Genomic DNA, 18,097 nt, shown 5'->3' on the forward strand with positions numbered 1-18,097 from the left:
CGCCCATTCTTTATTCATATATAATAAGATAGTGCAATAAGGCTGTCAATTCAGTTAGACAACACCTACATTGCGTGTGCTCTTCTCTCCTACATCTTCCTCTTCTCCTTCTCCACTGCCATTGCATCCCCTTCAAAGGGATGAACATCAGAGACCAAAGGGGAAAGAATGCAACACAAGTAGTATGAAAGGGTAGCTAAGAGAAGAGGAAAAGAGGCTATTGCATAAAAAAAAGACCCCATAGGAGTGGAAATCCCTAAAAGAGCTCCTCGCAATACTAAGAAGTGAAGCCAACCTTCACAAATGCAAAGGAGAATGATTAACTATTAATTAACAAGCACTTCAATTAATCACAATTAAGCAAATGAAGCACACATGCACATGGAAGCTAGAGTGCTCCTTCTTAGAGACAAAGGCTCATATCGAACCCAAATCTTGTTTCCCCTTGCGGTATTTAAGATTACAAGAGATATTCTAATTGGATACATAGATCCAGATATTGCTCTAAGACCTTGAGTTCCGGCCGCCAGCAGTCCTAGTAACTTGTCTTTCTATACTTATTCTCACAAATTGGCCCAACATTGCCTACTCTCAAAGCCACTAGTTGCTCTCACTAACCATGACTAACAAACCCCAAGATTGACTAGATCTACCATAAAAACATCAAAGTCTACATAAACTACTCAAAAAGCACATGCATGGAAATCAAGACCACTATCAATAGCAATTACAATGCCTTTAGGTGAGAGAGTGTCTCGAGGTCGTGAATCTTTTACCTCATTTCTCCTAGGACAATTAAGTTGTGCACATGTGAGATTACTCCAAACATGTGTCACAGTGACAAGTAAACTCCATTTGGGTAGTGGGGGACATTAGCAAAAGTTGTGAAGGGCAAGTGTCAATGGGTACGTGGAGCAAATTTGGTCTAGAGATATCGACTTCCACCTTGGGAATGACTCTCTCTATTGAAGGGGTAAGAGAATCAAATTATTTTACTATCTTGGACTAAGGTTTGTGGGAGGTCAAACACTTCAAGCTCATAGTGGTTAGAGATTCAAAGTTGAGGCTGGCCAATGGCCAAAACCTCGGGAAGGCCAAATCATTTTAAATTTCAAGGCCCAGGGAAGTGTGAAAATATGCTAGGGTTTACATAGAGAAAACACAGAATGTATGGACACGACTGAAACACAATAACTCAAACAATAACGCAATAAGCGTAAACCCTAAAAGCAAAATACAAAACGCAAAAACAAAAAAACAAACATAGAAAAAAGAGAACTTTGAAGTGAATGAATCAATGTCGTAAACAAATGAGAGAATGCATAGAATGGTCAAGGGCAAAGCTGTCCAACAACCAATGGCTCTTGTGGGAACGGGTTGAGGGAATTATCAATGTGTGTCCTCCACCAAAGATGGATCCCAAGTGCAATAATTACCAATCAAAGCACGGGCTAATAAAGAAAAATGTTGAAAACAAAAAAAACCTACTATAGATGCAAATGCAAATCTGACCAATGCTAGAAATGGAAGGGCAACGGGCTCAAAACCAGAACATAGTAATCTCTGGGGTTGGAACTCGTAAACGCAGCAATATAACTACCTAAAGATGATGGCAACCAATCCCCAGCAAGAGCCTGGGTGACAATTGTAGACCACCTAGTAGTAGTCACTAGGGGCTGGACAGCCAATGGAAGAAGCCTAGTGGCCGAAACTTGCAAGAGAAGTATGGGCTCAATGGTAGACAGCTTGTCTATGTATAGATGCAGAAGGATCCTCCCAAATTAGGGTTTTGCTTGTGGGACACAGAAACTCTCTAGAATCATGCACCGTTTAATGAAACTTTTGGTAATTTACATGTTTTGGGGCTATTTTAAAGAGCCAATCAGTTTGTAATGCATTTCTGGCTCAAGAAGAGGTAGGAGAGGTCACTTTTGGGTAATTGGACAACAAGCAACAAGAGCTAATGGACCTTCTAAAGCAATTGGCGACAGCCAATCTAAAGCAATTGACTTCACCTAGACCCTAATCTAAAGCAAGCCACCTATGTGGGGGCATCGTCCCCAACAAGGGTGATCCCCAAGAAGCAGGAGAAGACTCTAAGTGGTCTACAACAAGGGTGACTTGTATGCAACAGGAGAAGACTCAAGTTGGCATCCCCAAGCACTCGAATCAAGAGACAAATTGGGAATTAGGGTCATTAATTGTTGTAGACAGCAAATGGTTCTAGAATTGTCAGAAATAGTGCCTTGATTTGCTGGAACTAGAACAATTTCCGTCGAAGAAATTTGGAGGGATTTCAAGTTCTCAGCTTGGTCTCCTAATTTCGGAGCTTTGGCCTTTCTCAGTTATACCCATCGATTTCCTAAATAAAGATTAAAGAAATACCGCAAGCGGCATCAAGATTTGGGGCCAATCGGTGTTGGATTCTCTTGATCGATTGGTAAAGTGCTGAATTTTTTTATTCACGTAAAATTTGCTTATTGTGATTACTTGTAAATCAAGGATTCACCGCCCTTCTTTGAAAGGAAAGGCGGTTGCAAAAAGTGTAGCACATAGCCTGCACAGCCCTAGACAGCAAGATTGCATTGAATAGAGAGGCTCAAAGCTATCAGTAGTGGAGAATACTCTTCAACATATGTGCTGAATCAAGAAACACAAGAGAGGAGGAACACAAACAATGAGGAAGGAACAAAAATCTGATCTAAATGAAAATGAGAAAAGTGAAACACAAGCAGCACCTACACGTGAACACGGCCACATTAATGAGGGCACCAGACTGCAAAACAAGAGAGAAAATTTGACTGATGATAGAGGAGAGAGAAGATGGCAACAGCTGGAAAAGATGCAGCACATATGGATTTCCATCCATCCATGCTAACCATCCACAAAATGGACCAATTATTTTTGGTCATCCAAGGCTGTTCAGAGTTTGATGCTTGGGCTTTTTTGCATAAGAGCAATGAAAACAGGGCTAAATACCTTGTCTATGACCAAATATGGAGCTGGACATGCTCAATTTAAATAGGTTCAACCTTAGCACTTCAAGAGAGGCACTTCTTTTCCCACCAATTTTTGTAACTCCTCGGCTTCATTTGGGCAGTCATGACTGGTTTGTTTCTAAAAGTTAGAGAGGGGGTATTAAGATATTGTGCATGACTCCATTTTGGTCATGTCCATTGGGCACCTTCATGTTTGGTCAATGTCTTGGGCAGCATTGTACACACCATTACCTGCATTCAGTTGTACAAGAGAGAGTTGTTTTAAGTTTTCTTTAAACTAAAAAGATACTATTCACAAAAACACCCTTTGTATAAACACCCCAAGAGATAGTATTCTCTCTCTTGTGCATTTTGTGGCCAGGTGCTTGCATGCATAACGTGTGGACAGTGGCCTGCCTCTTTTTGATTATGATAAGATAAAACAACTTTCAAGTTACTGATTTGACAATTCTCTTTTGCACAATTTCATATGGGTGGCAATAGACATGCGATGTGTCACTTTGCCAAATGGTTGCATTTCCATGTCTTGACTCTTGACTCTACGTATGCCTTTAGTTTCTTCATCCAAGCAATGGACAAATGTCAACAACCATGCTACATCGTATCCTTTGTGTGCCATAAAATATAGTTTTGGCAGTCCTATTTCACAAGGTACCATGTGGCCATATGTCACTTTGCCTACCGCGTCCCACCTGCCAAAGAGGAACCTCATGCAATTGGGGCAACTGACTGGCTCAGCCCCAATGTCTTGACGCCTTGATCCTAGATAAGCTGTAGTTTCTCTATGCGAGATATTGCATATCTCTTCAATTCTAGAGTTTCTTGACACACAGGTATTCGATCTCACTGATTATCACGGAACTTTCAAAAAGCACTACCTGCTCAAACGATCCCTTTCGAAAGGCGGTGTTACCACACCGCACGTGCTCGGCGACGGCCTCTCTGGTTTGTCCATCCTGCACAATCGAAAGAAGAGGTGCTTGCGGCAATAAATGCACGGTAAATATTTGGGACGGCAACGGGCAGTGATTGGCAGAGATATCTTTCAAGGAGGTGGCAGAGATGGCCGTTTGTATGAGATGCACATAGGGCAGTGGAGATAGCCATCTGTGTGAGATGCACATAGGGCCAGCGGGCGGGACTTACAGGGATGAGTTCGTCCACGTCGTCGAAGGATTGAGCGTCTGTGGAGCTTTCCGCCATCGCTGCTGGTTGGATGATCGAGATCAAAATCACAGCGCCGGTAAAAGGAAGAGCGCTCGGCTCTTTGGCTTTATAGCAGTTGCCACGTCGGAGAAGAAAAAGAGCAGACAATCGCATGGTAGCACGAAAATAAAAATGAAGTTCTATCCCTTTTCTTTGGCTGGCTCCGGCTCCTGCCACGCGTCCACTTAGCACACCATGATCAAAGTCAGGCACATTCACACGCGTTTTGTTTTCCCCACCTATAACACTTAAGCTGTCCAACGTCTCCTTTTCCATTCCTTAGCTCGAGTCAATTTTAGTGGCCTTCAAAGGATTAGCCAAGTATCGCTCTATTTATAGAGTGGTTTACTAAGGACTTAAGAAATTAGCTAAGTCCTCTTAGCTAAGAAGTGTCCGTACCTTATCATGATTTATATAAATATTTGTCATGTATCTATTCTATATATTATTGAGAGCTTTGCCTTGGGAATACCAATCAACCAGAAGGCCCAAGCCTATGTAGCACAAGGAGAAGGAGTTTGGTATTCAAGAAATAAATATGGCATTTTTTTAAGGGTGAGTGGGGATTATATTTATTTTCTATTATCTTCCCCACCCAATGGCATTTTTTTAAGGGTGAGTGGGGATTATATTTATTTTCTATTATCTTCCCCACCCAATTGAACACATTTCCCCTCCCAATTGAATGCACTTACACACACACTCGCTCTCTCACTCACACAAACACACACACACACACACACACTCTCTCTCTCTCTCTCTCTCTCTCTCTCTCTCTCTCTCTCAAAATTGAATATAGGATATCATCATAAAAAGGGAAAAATTGTGTGGCTCTCTCTCTCTCTCTCTCTCTCTCTCTCTCTCTCTCTCTCTCTCTCTCTTTTAATGACATCTAAGTGATATAATATTTTAATTGTTGAACATGTGAATATCTTAAAAATATCCATAAAAGCACACTATTAAAAAGGAGTTGAATTTCTTCTTTTATTGAACATTATGGGATGGAATAATAATTTTAATGGCGGAACATGTTCGTGCAATGAATACATACTCTAAAACCATACACAAATGCACATAAACTATAAAAATACATGTTACATGTACACACACATGTGCAAATGCTTATATATATATATATAAGCAAGAAAAATGAAAAGATGAGATACAATAGGAAGAAAAAGAAATGAGAGAAAATAAATCTAATAAGAGGAGAGAGAGCACACACATTCACTAGACCACACAAATAGACTTGCACGTATTACACACTCACTTTGTGTGTGTGTGTGTGTGTGTGAAACACACAATATACAAGACATAAGAAAAACAAGAATAGGCAAAATGAAAAAAATGTGTATGTACGTGTGTATCATTCTAACACACACACACACACACACATCCACACATTGATGACATATTAATCATAGAATATTAATTATTATTATGTAAATTATACTTAACCTATAATCAATACACTATTTATATCACATACTAACACTTGATTTATTATGTATATTTATAATCAAGATACATTTAAATTAATTTTAATTATGATATATATATTAATTAATGATACATATCATTATAGGTATTATATCTAACATGTATAATAAATAATAATACATATAATTTACTTGTATATTATATATATATATATATATATATATATATATATATATATATATATAACTATTAATATATTAGTTAAGTATTAATAAAAGATGTATACCACCTAGGTATACCCCATAACTATGCCCCCTACTCGTATGCCCATAACCATGTTCGCCCTGCCCCCGCACCCCCATAACCATGTCCCCCCTCCACCCCACTCACCCTCAATATTATTATTTATGCAATGATATTATTATTATCTTGTTATTATTATTAGTTATGTATTGCTATAATTTTTTAAAATGTTAGTAGCTTTGTCTAACCAACTTATCATTTTTTAAATGCTAGTAGCTTTGTATGCCCCTCACCCACACACGCACCCCCCCATGAAAGCTATCCATTTTTCATTTAAGCCCTTCAATACATTAAAATTTATTTGAATAATGTGTTCTTATCGTAAAAGAAATAATGTATTGTTATTGATTTTATTTCAATATTATTGCATGTTGTTTATGTTTTGTATCTTTAGAATTCTTTATGTCTAGTGAAGTCATGATTCTTTAATGGACTTTTTATAAGTAATGATTTCTTAATAGTTTTTATTTTTCATATTGTTACATATTAGTATTTATGTTAATAACTTTCTTATTGTAATTTTGTATTATTACTTATGTAATGAAATTATTTTATTTTTGTATTCTTAATTATTTAATTGATTAAAAATTTTAGCATTTTAGTAACTTTGTTTAACCAACTTATCATTTTTAAAATAATATTTTCTATATATTTATGTGTTAATCAAAATTTTAAATATATTAATAGCTTTGTCTAACCAACTTATCATTTTTAATTAAATTCTATATAGTTACATATTATATTAGTAACTTTGTCTCCCATACTTTTAAATATCAATATATACCTACATTTTCTTTCACCTATTATTATTTGGTATGTTGTTATTAAATTTTATTTGTGTCTTTGTTATATTATTTTAAAATAGTATATAATTTTCCATATTTTTACATCTTATAAATACGAAGGAGAGAGTGTGTTAGATTAATTAATGTGTTAAAAGATGTTTTGTCTTTAATCTCTCTAATATTCTTTTTGTCACTGTGTGCTTCTGTGTTGTTTTTCTCCATTTTCTTCTTCTTTGTTCTTTTTTTATCTTTGTTTTATTGAAAACCTAGCAATTTTGCATCTGCTGCAAGCTCTCTGCGTATCTATGCCTCCATTTGACACACAAGAAACTTCTATCAAGAGCATATTCACAAGCCTTTCTCTCTGAAGTATAACGAGTAGATATTCAACCATCCAACTCAAACGTATTTCCCCCTAATGCTTGTTGTGATCTATTTTGAAGTAAGTTTTGGTCTTTCATTGTGCTTGCTCTCAATCTCTAGGTTTTGATCACCATGACAGATCCATGAGAGTCAAAGATCTCCAATGTGATCAATAGCCTCACTAACAAGATCAAGGACCTTCCCACATCACAAGAGGCAGAAAGTGAAGCCTAATGTTGGTGGCAAAAGCAAGCATTGCTTTTGACCAACAAAAGTCGATACATGAATTGCTAGGTGGTGGCAAGGGTACATTTGTTCCCGCCAGGTCCATTGATATTGCATTGTGGAGCGAAGAACTAGAAGAATATCAACACAAAGTGCCAAGAGAATCTACCAAATTTGGCAAAATAAAAACACGAGCTACATGGAATGCATTGGATGCATTCCAACCCTTTCTTTATTATCTCTCTTTTTTTTCTTTCCTTTGCTTGCCTCTACGTTATTAACTTCTCTCTCTCTCTCTCTCTCTCTCTCTCTCTCTCTCTCTCTCTCTCTCTCTCTCTCTCTCTCTCTCTCTCTCTCTCTCTCTCTCTCTCTCTCTCTCTCTCTCTCTCTCTCTCTCTCTCTCTCTCTCTCTCTCTCTCTCTCTCTCTCTCTCTTAAGTCTCACTTTCTCCTACTTGCCCTCTCTCTCCAAGTCTCACTCTATTTCTCTTTCTCTCATTAACTCTCTCTCCCCCCAATGTACACCCACAATTGAGACTCTTGATATCTTCTTCCTATGACCCCTCCTCACATAAATCTAAAGTTACATATTTGAACACACTTGCATTCTTAACAACCACATTAGCATAAATGCATACACCTAGACTACCACATGCACACCATAAAACATTAAACCACTTATATAAAACCACACATATACACATGCACTTTTTGAAATCCACATTGGTAGGCCCTAGTCATGTTTCTTAAATGCTAAATCTATGACATACACATACACCCACACTACCACATGCACCCCATCCCATAAAACACAAAACTACTTATACATCGCATGCATGTGTACAAGAACACATAGACACAAATGAACTATCAAAACTTAAATTTCAAATGCACAAATGCTCACAAGTAACATATGATGTATGTTTAGCTTACCTTTTTCTATCATATTGCAAATTCAACATCCCTTATCTTCTATGAGGTGTTTTTGTTCCATTTTTGCTTTGAGGTAACACAAGCATATGAACATGGAAATGCAATGCTTTTTAATCCCATGTATTATTTATCCATTTGGCATATGCAAGAGAGAGATCCTAAATATTTATGAGAAGATTGTCAAGCATAGCAAGAAAGCTGTGACCAAAATAGATTTAGGAAGCAAAGATCTAGTATTTGGAGCTTCTATACACACAAAGAAGAGGAGGGAGTGGCAGGATCTAAAATGGGCCGACAATGGCTCTTTGATATTGGGGGTAAAGGCACCTCCGCCTAGCCACCCGTATATTACTACACTGACAGTACCCACCACTACACACTGTAGGTGGCGACCGCCCATCACAATCACTTATTCTTTATTCTTTTAGTGACAGTTTGAATAAAGGAAGGCCCGACCACACATTGTGGTTGTTGGAGTTCCCATTTCTTGTCTCTCTCTTTCTTGCTCTTGCTCTCCCGCCATAGCTCTCGCGTGCAAGCTTCGATCCTTCTCACCTTTCAACTGGTATCAGAGCAGGTCCTTCGCGAGTGCTTTCCGGTCAGTTCTCAGCCATTCTTTGACATGAACAGCAGGGTTTCATGAAGAGGCAGCCATAGCTTCCATCATTGAAGCTTGTTCTCTTCACCTCTTGCTTGGACTTGTCCTAGGCTTGTGTAGGCCTATTGTAGGCCTTCATTGGGCTCTTCCTTATCCCCTACCCACCCTGATTTGGCCCCTCAAGTACATCAACATGCTCACGTTTTATTTGCGCATGTTTGCAAAAATGGCTTTAAAAGCACTCTTTTTGTCATATCTCGAGCATTCGGAACCCGATTCAGGCAAGGTAAGAGTCTAAGTTAGGGTTTTGGCACGCTTGATGCGATGGTGATGTCGGATTTGCCAAATTTTGATGACAGAATATTTTGCAATAGATTTCAAGTCTGAGACAGCATGTATTTGTATGCCTATGGCTTATGTGATGCTTCTACTGATGTCTATTGATACCGAATCACTTGTGGATGTTATGCCTCTTATGTGAGACACATTTGGAGCTGATTTAGCTCAGCCATTGATTGTTTTGAACAGTCCTAGATTTGGCCAAAATAGGGCAGCACTTATCTCTTAAAGTCTATGCTTACCGGGATTAATCACTTGATGCATATTGATGCCTACATATATGGAAATGCTATGTTAATGGATTGCTATCATTTTGGTACTGATTTGAGTCCTGAAATACTCAGTTTGGAGAAGTGAATGGCTGCTGTAAACAGTTGGACTGAAGTTATTCTACTCATGTATGCTTATGCCTATGCTATACGGGTCATGTCTTGGAGTTGTACATTGATGTGTTGACCATTGGGGATTGGAAAAGAGTTCAACATTGCTTCTTAATCATTGGTTGAGCTTGAGCTCCGCTTTTCATAGCATTTGGATATTTATCTTGGATGTATCTTGGCACTTATCGGTCTATGCTTAACCGCTTTGGACATGCACTTATGCTCATGTCACCTACCTATGTCAGTTACATTGTTTGAGCTTGGATGCTATTCGAGCTTTACTTGGGCTTGACATTCGATTTTCTAAAGCATACTTTGGAGATTTATTGGCTTGCGAGAGTTTATTTTGGGATATACTTGATGTCTATGGATGCTACATATGGATGTCACACCACCTTCATGTCCAGGATGTCTCGTTGATGCTTGATCTTGGACACTTGTCACTGGTGCTTGTACATGCTTTGTTCGAGCTTTGTTGCTTGTTATTTATGGCCTTTGTGCTAGTGGAAGCGTCTTTGGATGCTTGACAGACATTGAGCAAGTAGTCTATGCTATTTGAGCTTTTGAGACTATTTGGGATTTCTTACCCTTTGGGATGATGCATGGTTCATATGTCTTGGTTCCTTTCGATGCTTATGAGCTGAATCTTTGACTTGGGTCCCTTTCCTTGTGAGCTAACACCTACTTGTGTCAAGTCTTGGTAGTAGCAGACACACTTTGCTCCGTTGATTGGGAGATGTGCCTACTCACTGGCAGATATTTCATGGCATGTTTGGGTGTTGGATTCGTGCTTATTGACTGTCATATGCCTATGTTATGTCCGCATAATGCTGGTTATGGTCCTGGCAATATATGATTGACTTGGGATCCGCTTCTGGCACAGTTAGCTCTCATTTACTGAAATCTATCATTTATTACAGCAAGCTAAAATTTGCAGATTTTGAATACTTCTCTACAGGTAATGCTTACTATTTGATGTTATCTTGGTCATATTTGGTGGACAAGTGCTTCTCTTGGTAAAATCCACTCTTTTAGCCAGTTTAGCAGTGGTTTTAGTGCAATTTTTGATAATTACAGCAACCTACAATTTTTTCATTTTTTGCATTGATTTGGGATAGTATGGCTAGTCATCTAAAAGACATAGCTCTCTTTAACATTGCCAAGTTGGATGGTACAAACTATGGGTATTGGAAGTCCCAAAGTTGGCAGGTTTTGGTGTAGAAGTTGGAGATTAAACCTTTGTGTTTCAAAGGTGTCAAATCTGAGGATATGAATGATGATGTTTGGATGGAAGTTGATGAGATATGCAAGTCTACCAATATTTTGTCACTCTCAGAAGAGGTCCATCATAATGTTGTTGAAGATGAGAGTCAGAGTGCATGGGACTTATGGGAGAAAATTCAAGAGATTTATGTGTAGCAGAGTCCTGCGTCATGCTAAAGCAGTTAATGGACCTTCACATGAAGGAGGGATCATCCCTATAATCTCATTTCAGTCAGTTTCATGCTTTCATGAAGAATCTGTTGTCAAAGAGTATTGAGTTCAATGATAACTTGCACCCGTTATTTCTGCTTGGTACCCTTCCGGAATCATGGGATGTATTCCGTACTTCCATATGCACGAACAAGCTTGATGGGTTGAAAATCAAAGATGTTGAGAGTGCTTTATTGACTGAGGAAATTAACAGGAGAAACAATGATGCTTCCCGCTCTTCACATGCATTGACCGTTAGAGGGGGCAGTCATGGCAAGCATGATAATGATCATAAGGGCATGGACTCTCAAAAGTCCAGGTCCAAGTCACGTGGTCGCAGTAAGTCGTGTGGATGGAAGTCTGCTGATCTTACCTGTCATTATTGTGGGAAAGCAGGACATATTAGGCCGTAGTGCCATAAAATGCACGATGATAAGCGCAAGGAAAAGGGAAAAGATAAAGTGCAGGAAAAGTCTTCTGAGCGCAGCATAGTACTTGCCAAGTCTAGTGTGAAGATAGAAGAGGTTAATGTCACGCAGGCTACTGATTCAGATGATGATTACATACTTGCAACTTTATCATGCGATGATGATTACGTACTATGTCCGGTTCTATGCGCCTTGGTAATGATAGGTCTCTTGACATTGTGGGCATTGAAGATGTTAGGCTGTAGTTTCCTTCTGGCAGCTCTTTTGTTTTGCATGATGTACACCATGTACTTGCGTTGACTCACAGCCTTATGTCAACTGGACAGCTTGATGATGCAGGGTATTTTGTGTCTTTTGGAGACTCTGCATGGAAGATTACTCGTGGCAGGCTTGTGCTTGCAAGAGGTGCCAAGTCTGGCAGCCTCTATCCCTTACTTGTATTTGGAGCTACATTGGATCATGTTTTGTCTATGGGTTCTATTCCCCATGTATCCCTTTGGCATGCTTGTTTGGGACATATGTCTCTTAAAGGAATGAAAATGCTCAGTGCTTTGTAGTATCTTCCGCCTTTTGACTCTTCGCATTTTGATTCTTGTGATCATTGTTTGTATGGCAGGTATACTAGAAATATGCATAAAAAGTATGGTAAGAAACGCATGGGTAAGCCCTTGACTCTTGTGCACTCAGATGTATGTGGACCCATGCCGTGTCACTTGGTGGGACAAATTACTTTGTTACTTTCATAGATGATTACTCACGTAAGGTTTGGTCTTATCCCATAAAGAGAAAATCTGATGTCTTAGACACATTTCAGTGTCGGCTTGCATTGGCAGAGAACCAGTCTGGGAAAAGGTTCAAATGCCTAAGATCAGATAATGGGGGTGACTATGTATCACACGTGCTTTTGAGCAGTTTTGTGATGAGAGGGGTATTAAGCGTCAGTTGACCCCCCTTTACACCCCACCTCAGAATGGTATGACTGAATGCATGAATAAGACCATTTAGGAAAGGGTCCGTAGCATGCTTAGCCAAGCTAGCTTACCGTAGCACTTTTGGGCTAAGGTAGTTACTACTGCAGTGCATCTCATTAACAGGTCACCTAGCAGTAGCATTGACTTTCACGTTGCAGGCGAGGCATGGGCAGGCAAACCCCCCTCTTATGATCATTTGCGTGTCTTTGGCTATGAGGCATTCTGCCATGTGCCCAAGGACAAACGCAATAAGCTGGATCCTAAGAGTGTCAAATGCATTTTCATTGGCTATGGAGATGCAGGAGAGATGGTTTACCATCTATGGGATCCGCAGGTGCGAAAAGTGATCCACAGCCATGATCCGCAACCATGATGTCATCTTTCATGAGGACAAAATGCATATGCAGGCTGAGAAAGTGGTTGAGGTATGCAGAGTTATCTTTCAGGAGGAGCCACCTGCTCCCGTTCACCCCGCTCCACGGCCAGCTAGACATCGCGCAGCATCACTTGATGCTCATGGCCCAGATGCTAGACATGTTGATGCTAGACAGGATGTTGGTTAGGCAACAGAGCCAGGGTTGAGGCGTTCTACTAGAGATAGACAATCTCCTGACCGTTTTGTGCCCTCTGTGGATTATGTACTGGTTATAGATGCAGGAGAGCCTCTTACTTATGATGAGGCTATGCGCAAGGGTGATTGTCACTCTTGGGAGAGGGCTATGCAGTCTGAGCTTGACTCATTGCATAAGAATGAGACTTGGGATTTGGTTTCCTTACCTCAGGGTAAGAAGGCTTTGCCATCCAAGGGGATACAAGCTGAAAAGTACCCCTGGACACCCCAAGCCGGCATACAAGGCTCGATTGGTTGCTAAGGGTTTTAAGCAGGATCATGGTGTTGACGTTGATGAAGTCTTTTCTCCTGTGGTCAAGATGACCACCCTACGCTTAGTCTTGGCCTTGGTTGCACAGCTTGACCTGGACTTGTACTAGATGGATGTCAAGACGGCTTTTTTACATGGGGATTTGCATGATGAGATTTACATGGAGCAGCCTAAGGGCTTTGCAGACCCTAGCAGGGAACACCTAGTGTGCAAGCTAAAGAAGAGTCTATATGGCTTAAAGCAGGCACCTAGGGAAGGGGTACCATAAGTTTGATGCATTCATATGCAGTCATAGGGCTACAGCCACAGTGCTATGGATTTGTGCTTGTACATGAAGAAAGCCCGTGACGGTTCTTTACTGATTTTAGTACTCTATGTGGATGTCATGCTTTTAGCAGGGACATCTCATGAGGAGCTCGAAACTCTTAAGGCTTAGCTCAAAAAGAGCTTTGAGATGAAAGATCTGGGATACACTTCTCATATACTTGGTATCCACATCACACACGATAGATCTTAGGGACTCCTCTATCTGTCACATAGGGAGTACGTACATAAGGTCCTTGAGTGCTTCCACATGCAGGATGTTAAGTCTATTGGATGTCCATTACCTTCTCATGTGAAGGTTTCACAAGCTGATTGTCCGCAGACAGATGAGTAGAGGGCCGAGATGGCCAAGCTTCCCTATGCATCAGTTGTGGGCAATCTTATGTATGCCATGATAGCTACTCGTCCAGATGTTGCTTTTTGCAGTTGGGGTTGTGGCACGTTATATGGCTACACCTGGCAAGAAACCTTGGGATGCCGTGAAAGGTATCATGAGGTACCTGAAAGGCACAATAGATATGTGTCTTTGTTATGGCAGCCAGGATACATGAGTCGTGGGGTACACTGACTTTGATTACGCAGGACATGCAGATAGTAGGAAGTCCACTTTTGGCTATGTGTTCACTTATATTGGAAGGGCTATCTCTTGGATGTCCAGGGCATAGAAGTTTACGGCCCTTTCTACTACAGAGGCCGAGTATATTGCAGCCATAGAGGCTTGCAAGGAGGCTATCTGGCTAGGCCGTTTGATTGCAAACCTTGGTATGACTGATGCTATGCCTACACTGCATTCAGGTTCTATGAGTGACATTCAGTTGGCCAAGAATCCGGTCTTCCATGTGAAGACGAAACATATTGAGCTGAGGTATCACTTCATTCGTGAGGTCGTTGAGGACAAGTCTGTTGACCTTGTCAAGATCCGACCAAGTAGAATCCTGCAGACTTGCTCACGAAGAGCCTCACTACTGAGTGCTTTGCCTTCCTTAGGAGATTGATGGGCATTGGATGAGATGACGTCTTTTTTCTCATCTTGTTGTACATGTGTACATGTGTACATGTTGTAGTGTCTTTTCTTTTTTCTCTCTCACTGGGGCAGATTTGCCTTTAAGTGGGAGGCTATCGGGAGTAAAGGTGCCTCCGCCTAGCCGCCCGTGTATTACTACAGTGACAGTACCCACCACTGCACACTGCAGGTGGCGGGACGCCTGTCATAGTCACTTATTCTTTATTCTTTTAGTGACAGTTTGAATAAAGGAGGGTCCGACCACACATTGTGGTTGTTGGAGTTTCCATTTCTTGTCTCTCTCTTTCTTGCTCTTGCTCTCCCGCCATAGCTCTCGCGTGCAAGCTTCGATCATTCTCACCTTTCATTTGGCACTCTAAGCTCACTGTCGTTGAACCTCACACAATCAACCTCCATAGCTGATGCCATGAGGCATATTCCATGGTGGATTCTGTGAGGTTTTGCAGTGGATTCCGTAAAATTATATTTATTTAGTGAGGCTCGTACACAAGGTGGATTCCTTGTGCGAAAAGCTGACGGGGACGCCTGTCCTTTTCGGGTGTGACGTTAATTTAATGTGCAAGTGGGTGATTCCATAGCGAGTGATTTCGTAAAATACATATTTAAATTAATAGACGTTTATGAGTTTAGAGTGCGCACTCATATTAAATTAAGGTTAGGACAGAGTTCCAACCTATTTATTTATTTTGTAGTTGAAGATTGCTAGGTATTTACTTTTGTCGGATTAATTTTATTATTTTCTAACAATCGTGAATGCTCCAGTTGATGTGTAGACCAGGCAACAGTGGCACTGGGAAGCACTGGGCGATAGCGTGTATTCAAGTTATTTAGAAGAAATTATCATTTTGATAGGCATGACTCTTAGGTGTGGCGCTAATATTTATTTTGGCCCACTTATTTATTGAAGCACTTGACATATATTTATTATTTTATATGTGCATGGGTGCATAGTTTAAATATTCATCATTGGACATTGTATTTGGGCACTGCCCGACTCTTGGGCTGCTCAATTGCTTTATTATTTATTTGGACAAAAGCAAACACAAAAGCTAAATAATACTAATTGTAAAATTGGGCTATTTTTGAGCTTGGAGATGAATAAATTATTAAATACATGCTTTGTGGAGTGCTCGCACAAGGCATGGGGGGAGATTGTACTCGATTGGTCTTTTTGCCTCGTGTCGTGCAAGTCTATCTTCTTGTTTTTTGTGCAAAAGTAGAATTCTTTTGTTCTTGCGACCTTTTGGCGCTCGCTATGTACACATCTAGCATCTGATTTGCGCACCAGTGGTATCAGAACGAAGCTGAGATCAAGGGCTTCTAATCGCTTACCATCTCACGTGAAGGCAAAGCTCCTAGAACGAACGGGCTCTATAGTCAGTCTCGTGACAATCTGCCAATACCAGCATGTTCCTGGCAGTGAAGAACCCGCTGTTGTGCTGTTGGATCGCGAAGGACCACCCTTTGACGGCGGAGGACCATTTCTCAAGCTCCTTCATCAAGTCGTTTTTTTAGAGAAGAAGATAAGTCAATTTTTTCTTAGCTTTATTAAAAAGCTTAAGCCCCACAATTCAGTCATTCGTGGCGGCAGCATGTACTGATCGCCACCGAATTTGTTGTTGATGTCCTCTTGTCTTGGACGATTTCCAAAATTTCATAAAGCTTTTCTTTCTAAAGCTTCAAAGTTTCAAGCCTTCCTAAGGCTTAAGAATTCAACTTTAAGTCTTTTCCATAGCAGCAATTGTTCACACTGAATTAGCCCCGAACCGGTTTTTCAATTCCAACAAGCCCCTGTTTGTGTTTACTCTCTAACAGAGACAGTTTCCGCAAGCAAACTGACACGCACAGTCTATTTCCTGCTTGAAAGAAGACTTTTATCAATTTTCGTATCTGCAAAAAGAAGAAAGATCGCAAAAAGCCATTTAAAAAAAAGAGAAACAAGCCTTGTAAACCCGACATTGAGCTATGCTCATCCTACTAGCAAGATTTTGAGTGTGTGAGGTTATTTGGAATTTTGTAAGATGACCGATTAAAATATGGAAGATTTTATGACCGAAGGTGATTTATCGAAACCAAAAATGGAGCAAAAATTGGACCTAATTATGATACAGCTTCAAGAGGAATGAAGAGCACATCAATCTACATCTTTTTAGTTAGTCATCAAGAATCAATATAAAATAAGAAGATCCCCCTCCATGGCTTGTGTAGACATTTGTTCACACAAGTCAATATGCACCAACTTTAGACAAGATTTTCTCTATTCTTGCTTTCTTGTGGAACTACCTTTCTTTATTACTTGCCCATCATAGAACCTTCATATGGTTTCTTTTTTTCCATTACTATAGGTAGGTGAGCAACTATACCTTACATATGTAGCTTCTTAACCCTACAAATCCAATGTGACCAAATCTTTTATGCCAAACTTTACTTGTGTGCACACCAATGATAGTTGTAAGAGCACTTAGCTCATACATGTTGTTCCATCTTTTTTCTTTACTGCGACAACTTTTCCAGCACTATTGAGAATTTTTGCACTTGCTTTGGTGAACCTTACTTCATGTCCAAGATCAATTATGGAAGCAACTGATAATAGATTTCTTATGATCAGTAGAATATACAACACATTTGGAAGCCATTTGACTTCACTATTTGCAACAACAAAGAAAATAGTACATGTGCCCTTAGTATGACATTTTGCATCATTCCCAATCCACATAATGATGGATTCTTGCAAAATTTGCATAGGGCTATACATACCTTTCTTATAGGAAGTGGCACTCTCCAACACCATGAGCCATTGGTAGATACTTCTTATGCCAAGGAACACACTTTCTCAATGGTTGTTATGAATAACTCCAATTTGCTTTAGCCGTATTGGATGTCTCATTTCCTTTACTTTTTAGAATGCCATTCCTCTCATATGCCTTATTGACACAATAATATGCAATTATATATCCTTTCTTGTTGCAATAAAAGTGCTCTCCTTGAAACTTTTTCCTACTACCATTTTTCTTTTTATCACCATTGGTAGAGGAATCACCTTTTTCTTTTTACATTTTAAGCTACAACTCCTCCTCCATTAGTAGTGCATTAATCCCTCAAATGTCAAACCTTAGGGTCTGAGTGCTCAAGGTAGTTACTAGTCCATTGAACTTTGGTGGACAAGTTCAAAGACACCTCCAAGCTAGCTCCTTGCTAGTCTTTTGTATCCCAATGCCAACCATTTTTGCTCATAAATTCTTAGTATGAGGGATGAATACTTCATCTCTCTCTCTTTTAATAAGCTTATTCGTTGCTATTTGATTCTCTAGGTTCAGAATCCTTGTTTGGTGTTGCATTTCCTATTCACTCCTTAGTACATTGCAAGTACTAATACCTTGCTTGTATACTAAATTGAGGTCAAAATACTATTGGAATAGCTCATAA

General features: G+C 39.9%; 1 protein-coding gene across 7 annotated transcripts in view; it reads right to left on the bottom strand.

Moving 5' to 3' along the window:
* Positions 1-4,308, bottom strand: part of LOC148014068 (zinc finger (C3HC4-type RING finger) family protein) — a 45,713-nt gene extending 41,405 nt beyond the window's left edge. For 4 of the 7 annotated variants that reach the window (XM_087667381.1, XM_087667378.1, XM_087667379.1 and 1 more), the window contains exons 1-2: positions 4,146-4,306; positions 3,878-3,955 (exon numbers count right to left, since the gene is read on the bottom strand). In XM_087667381.1, the coding sequence (XP_087523507.1) occupies positions 3,878-3,955; positions 4,146-4,202 (135 nt within the window). In that variant the 5' untranslated portion in view covers positions 4,203-4,306. Of the gene's footprint in view, positions 1-3,877; positions 3,956-4,145 lie in introns of all 7 variants that reach the window. The other 3 variants (XR_015688766.1, XM_087667377.1, XM_087667382.1) reach the window with 3 other exon arrangements.
* Positions 4,309-18,097: the final 13,789 nt, after the last annotated feature.

Source organism: Lygodium microphyllum, chromosome 25 (genome assembly GCF_053477565.2).
Source record: "Lygodium microphyllum isolate KBCC chromosome 25, Lygodium_microphyllum_v1.1.10, whole genome shotgun sequence".
Classification (NCBI taxonomy): Eukaryota; Viridiplantae; Streptophyta; class Polypodiopsida; order Schizaeales; family Lygodiaceae; genus Lygodium; species Lygodium microphyllum.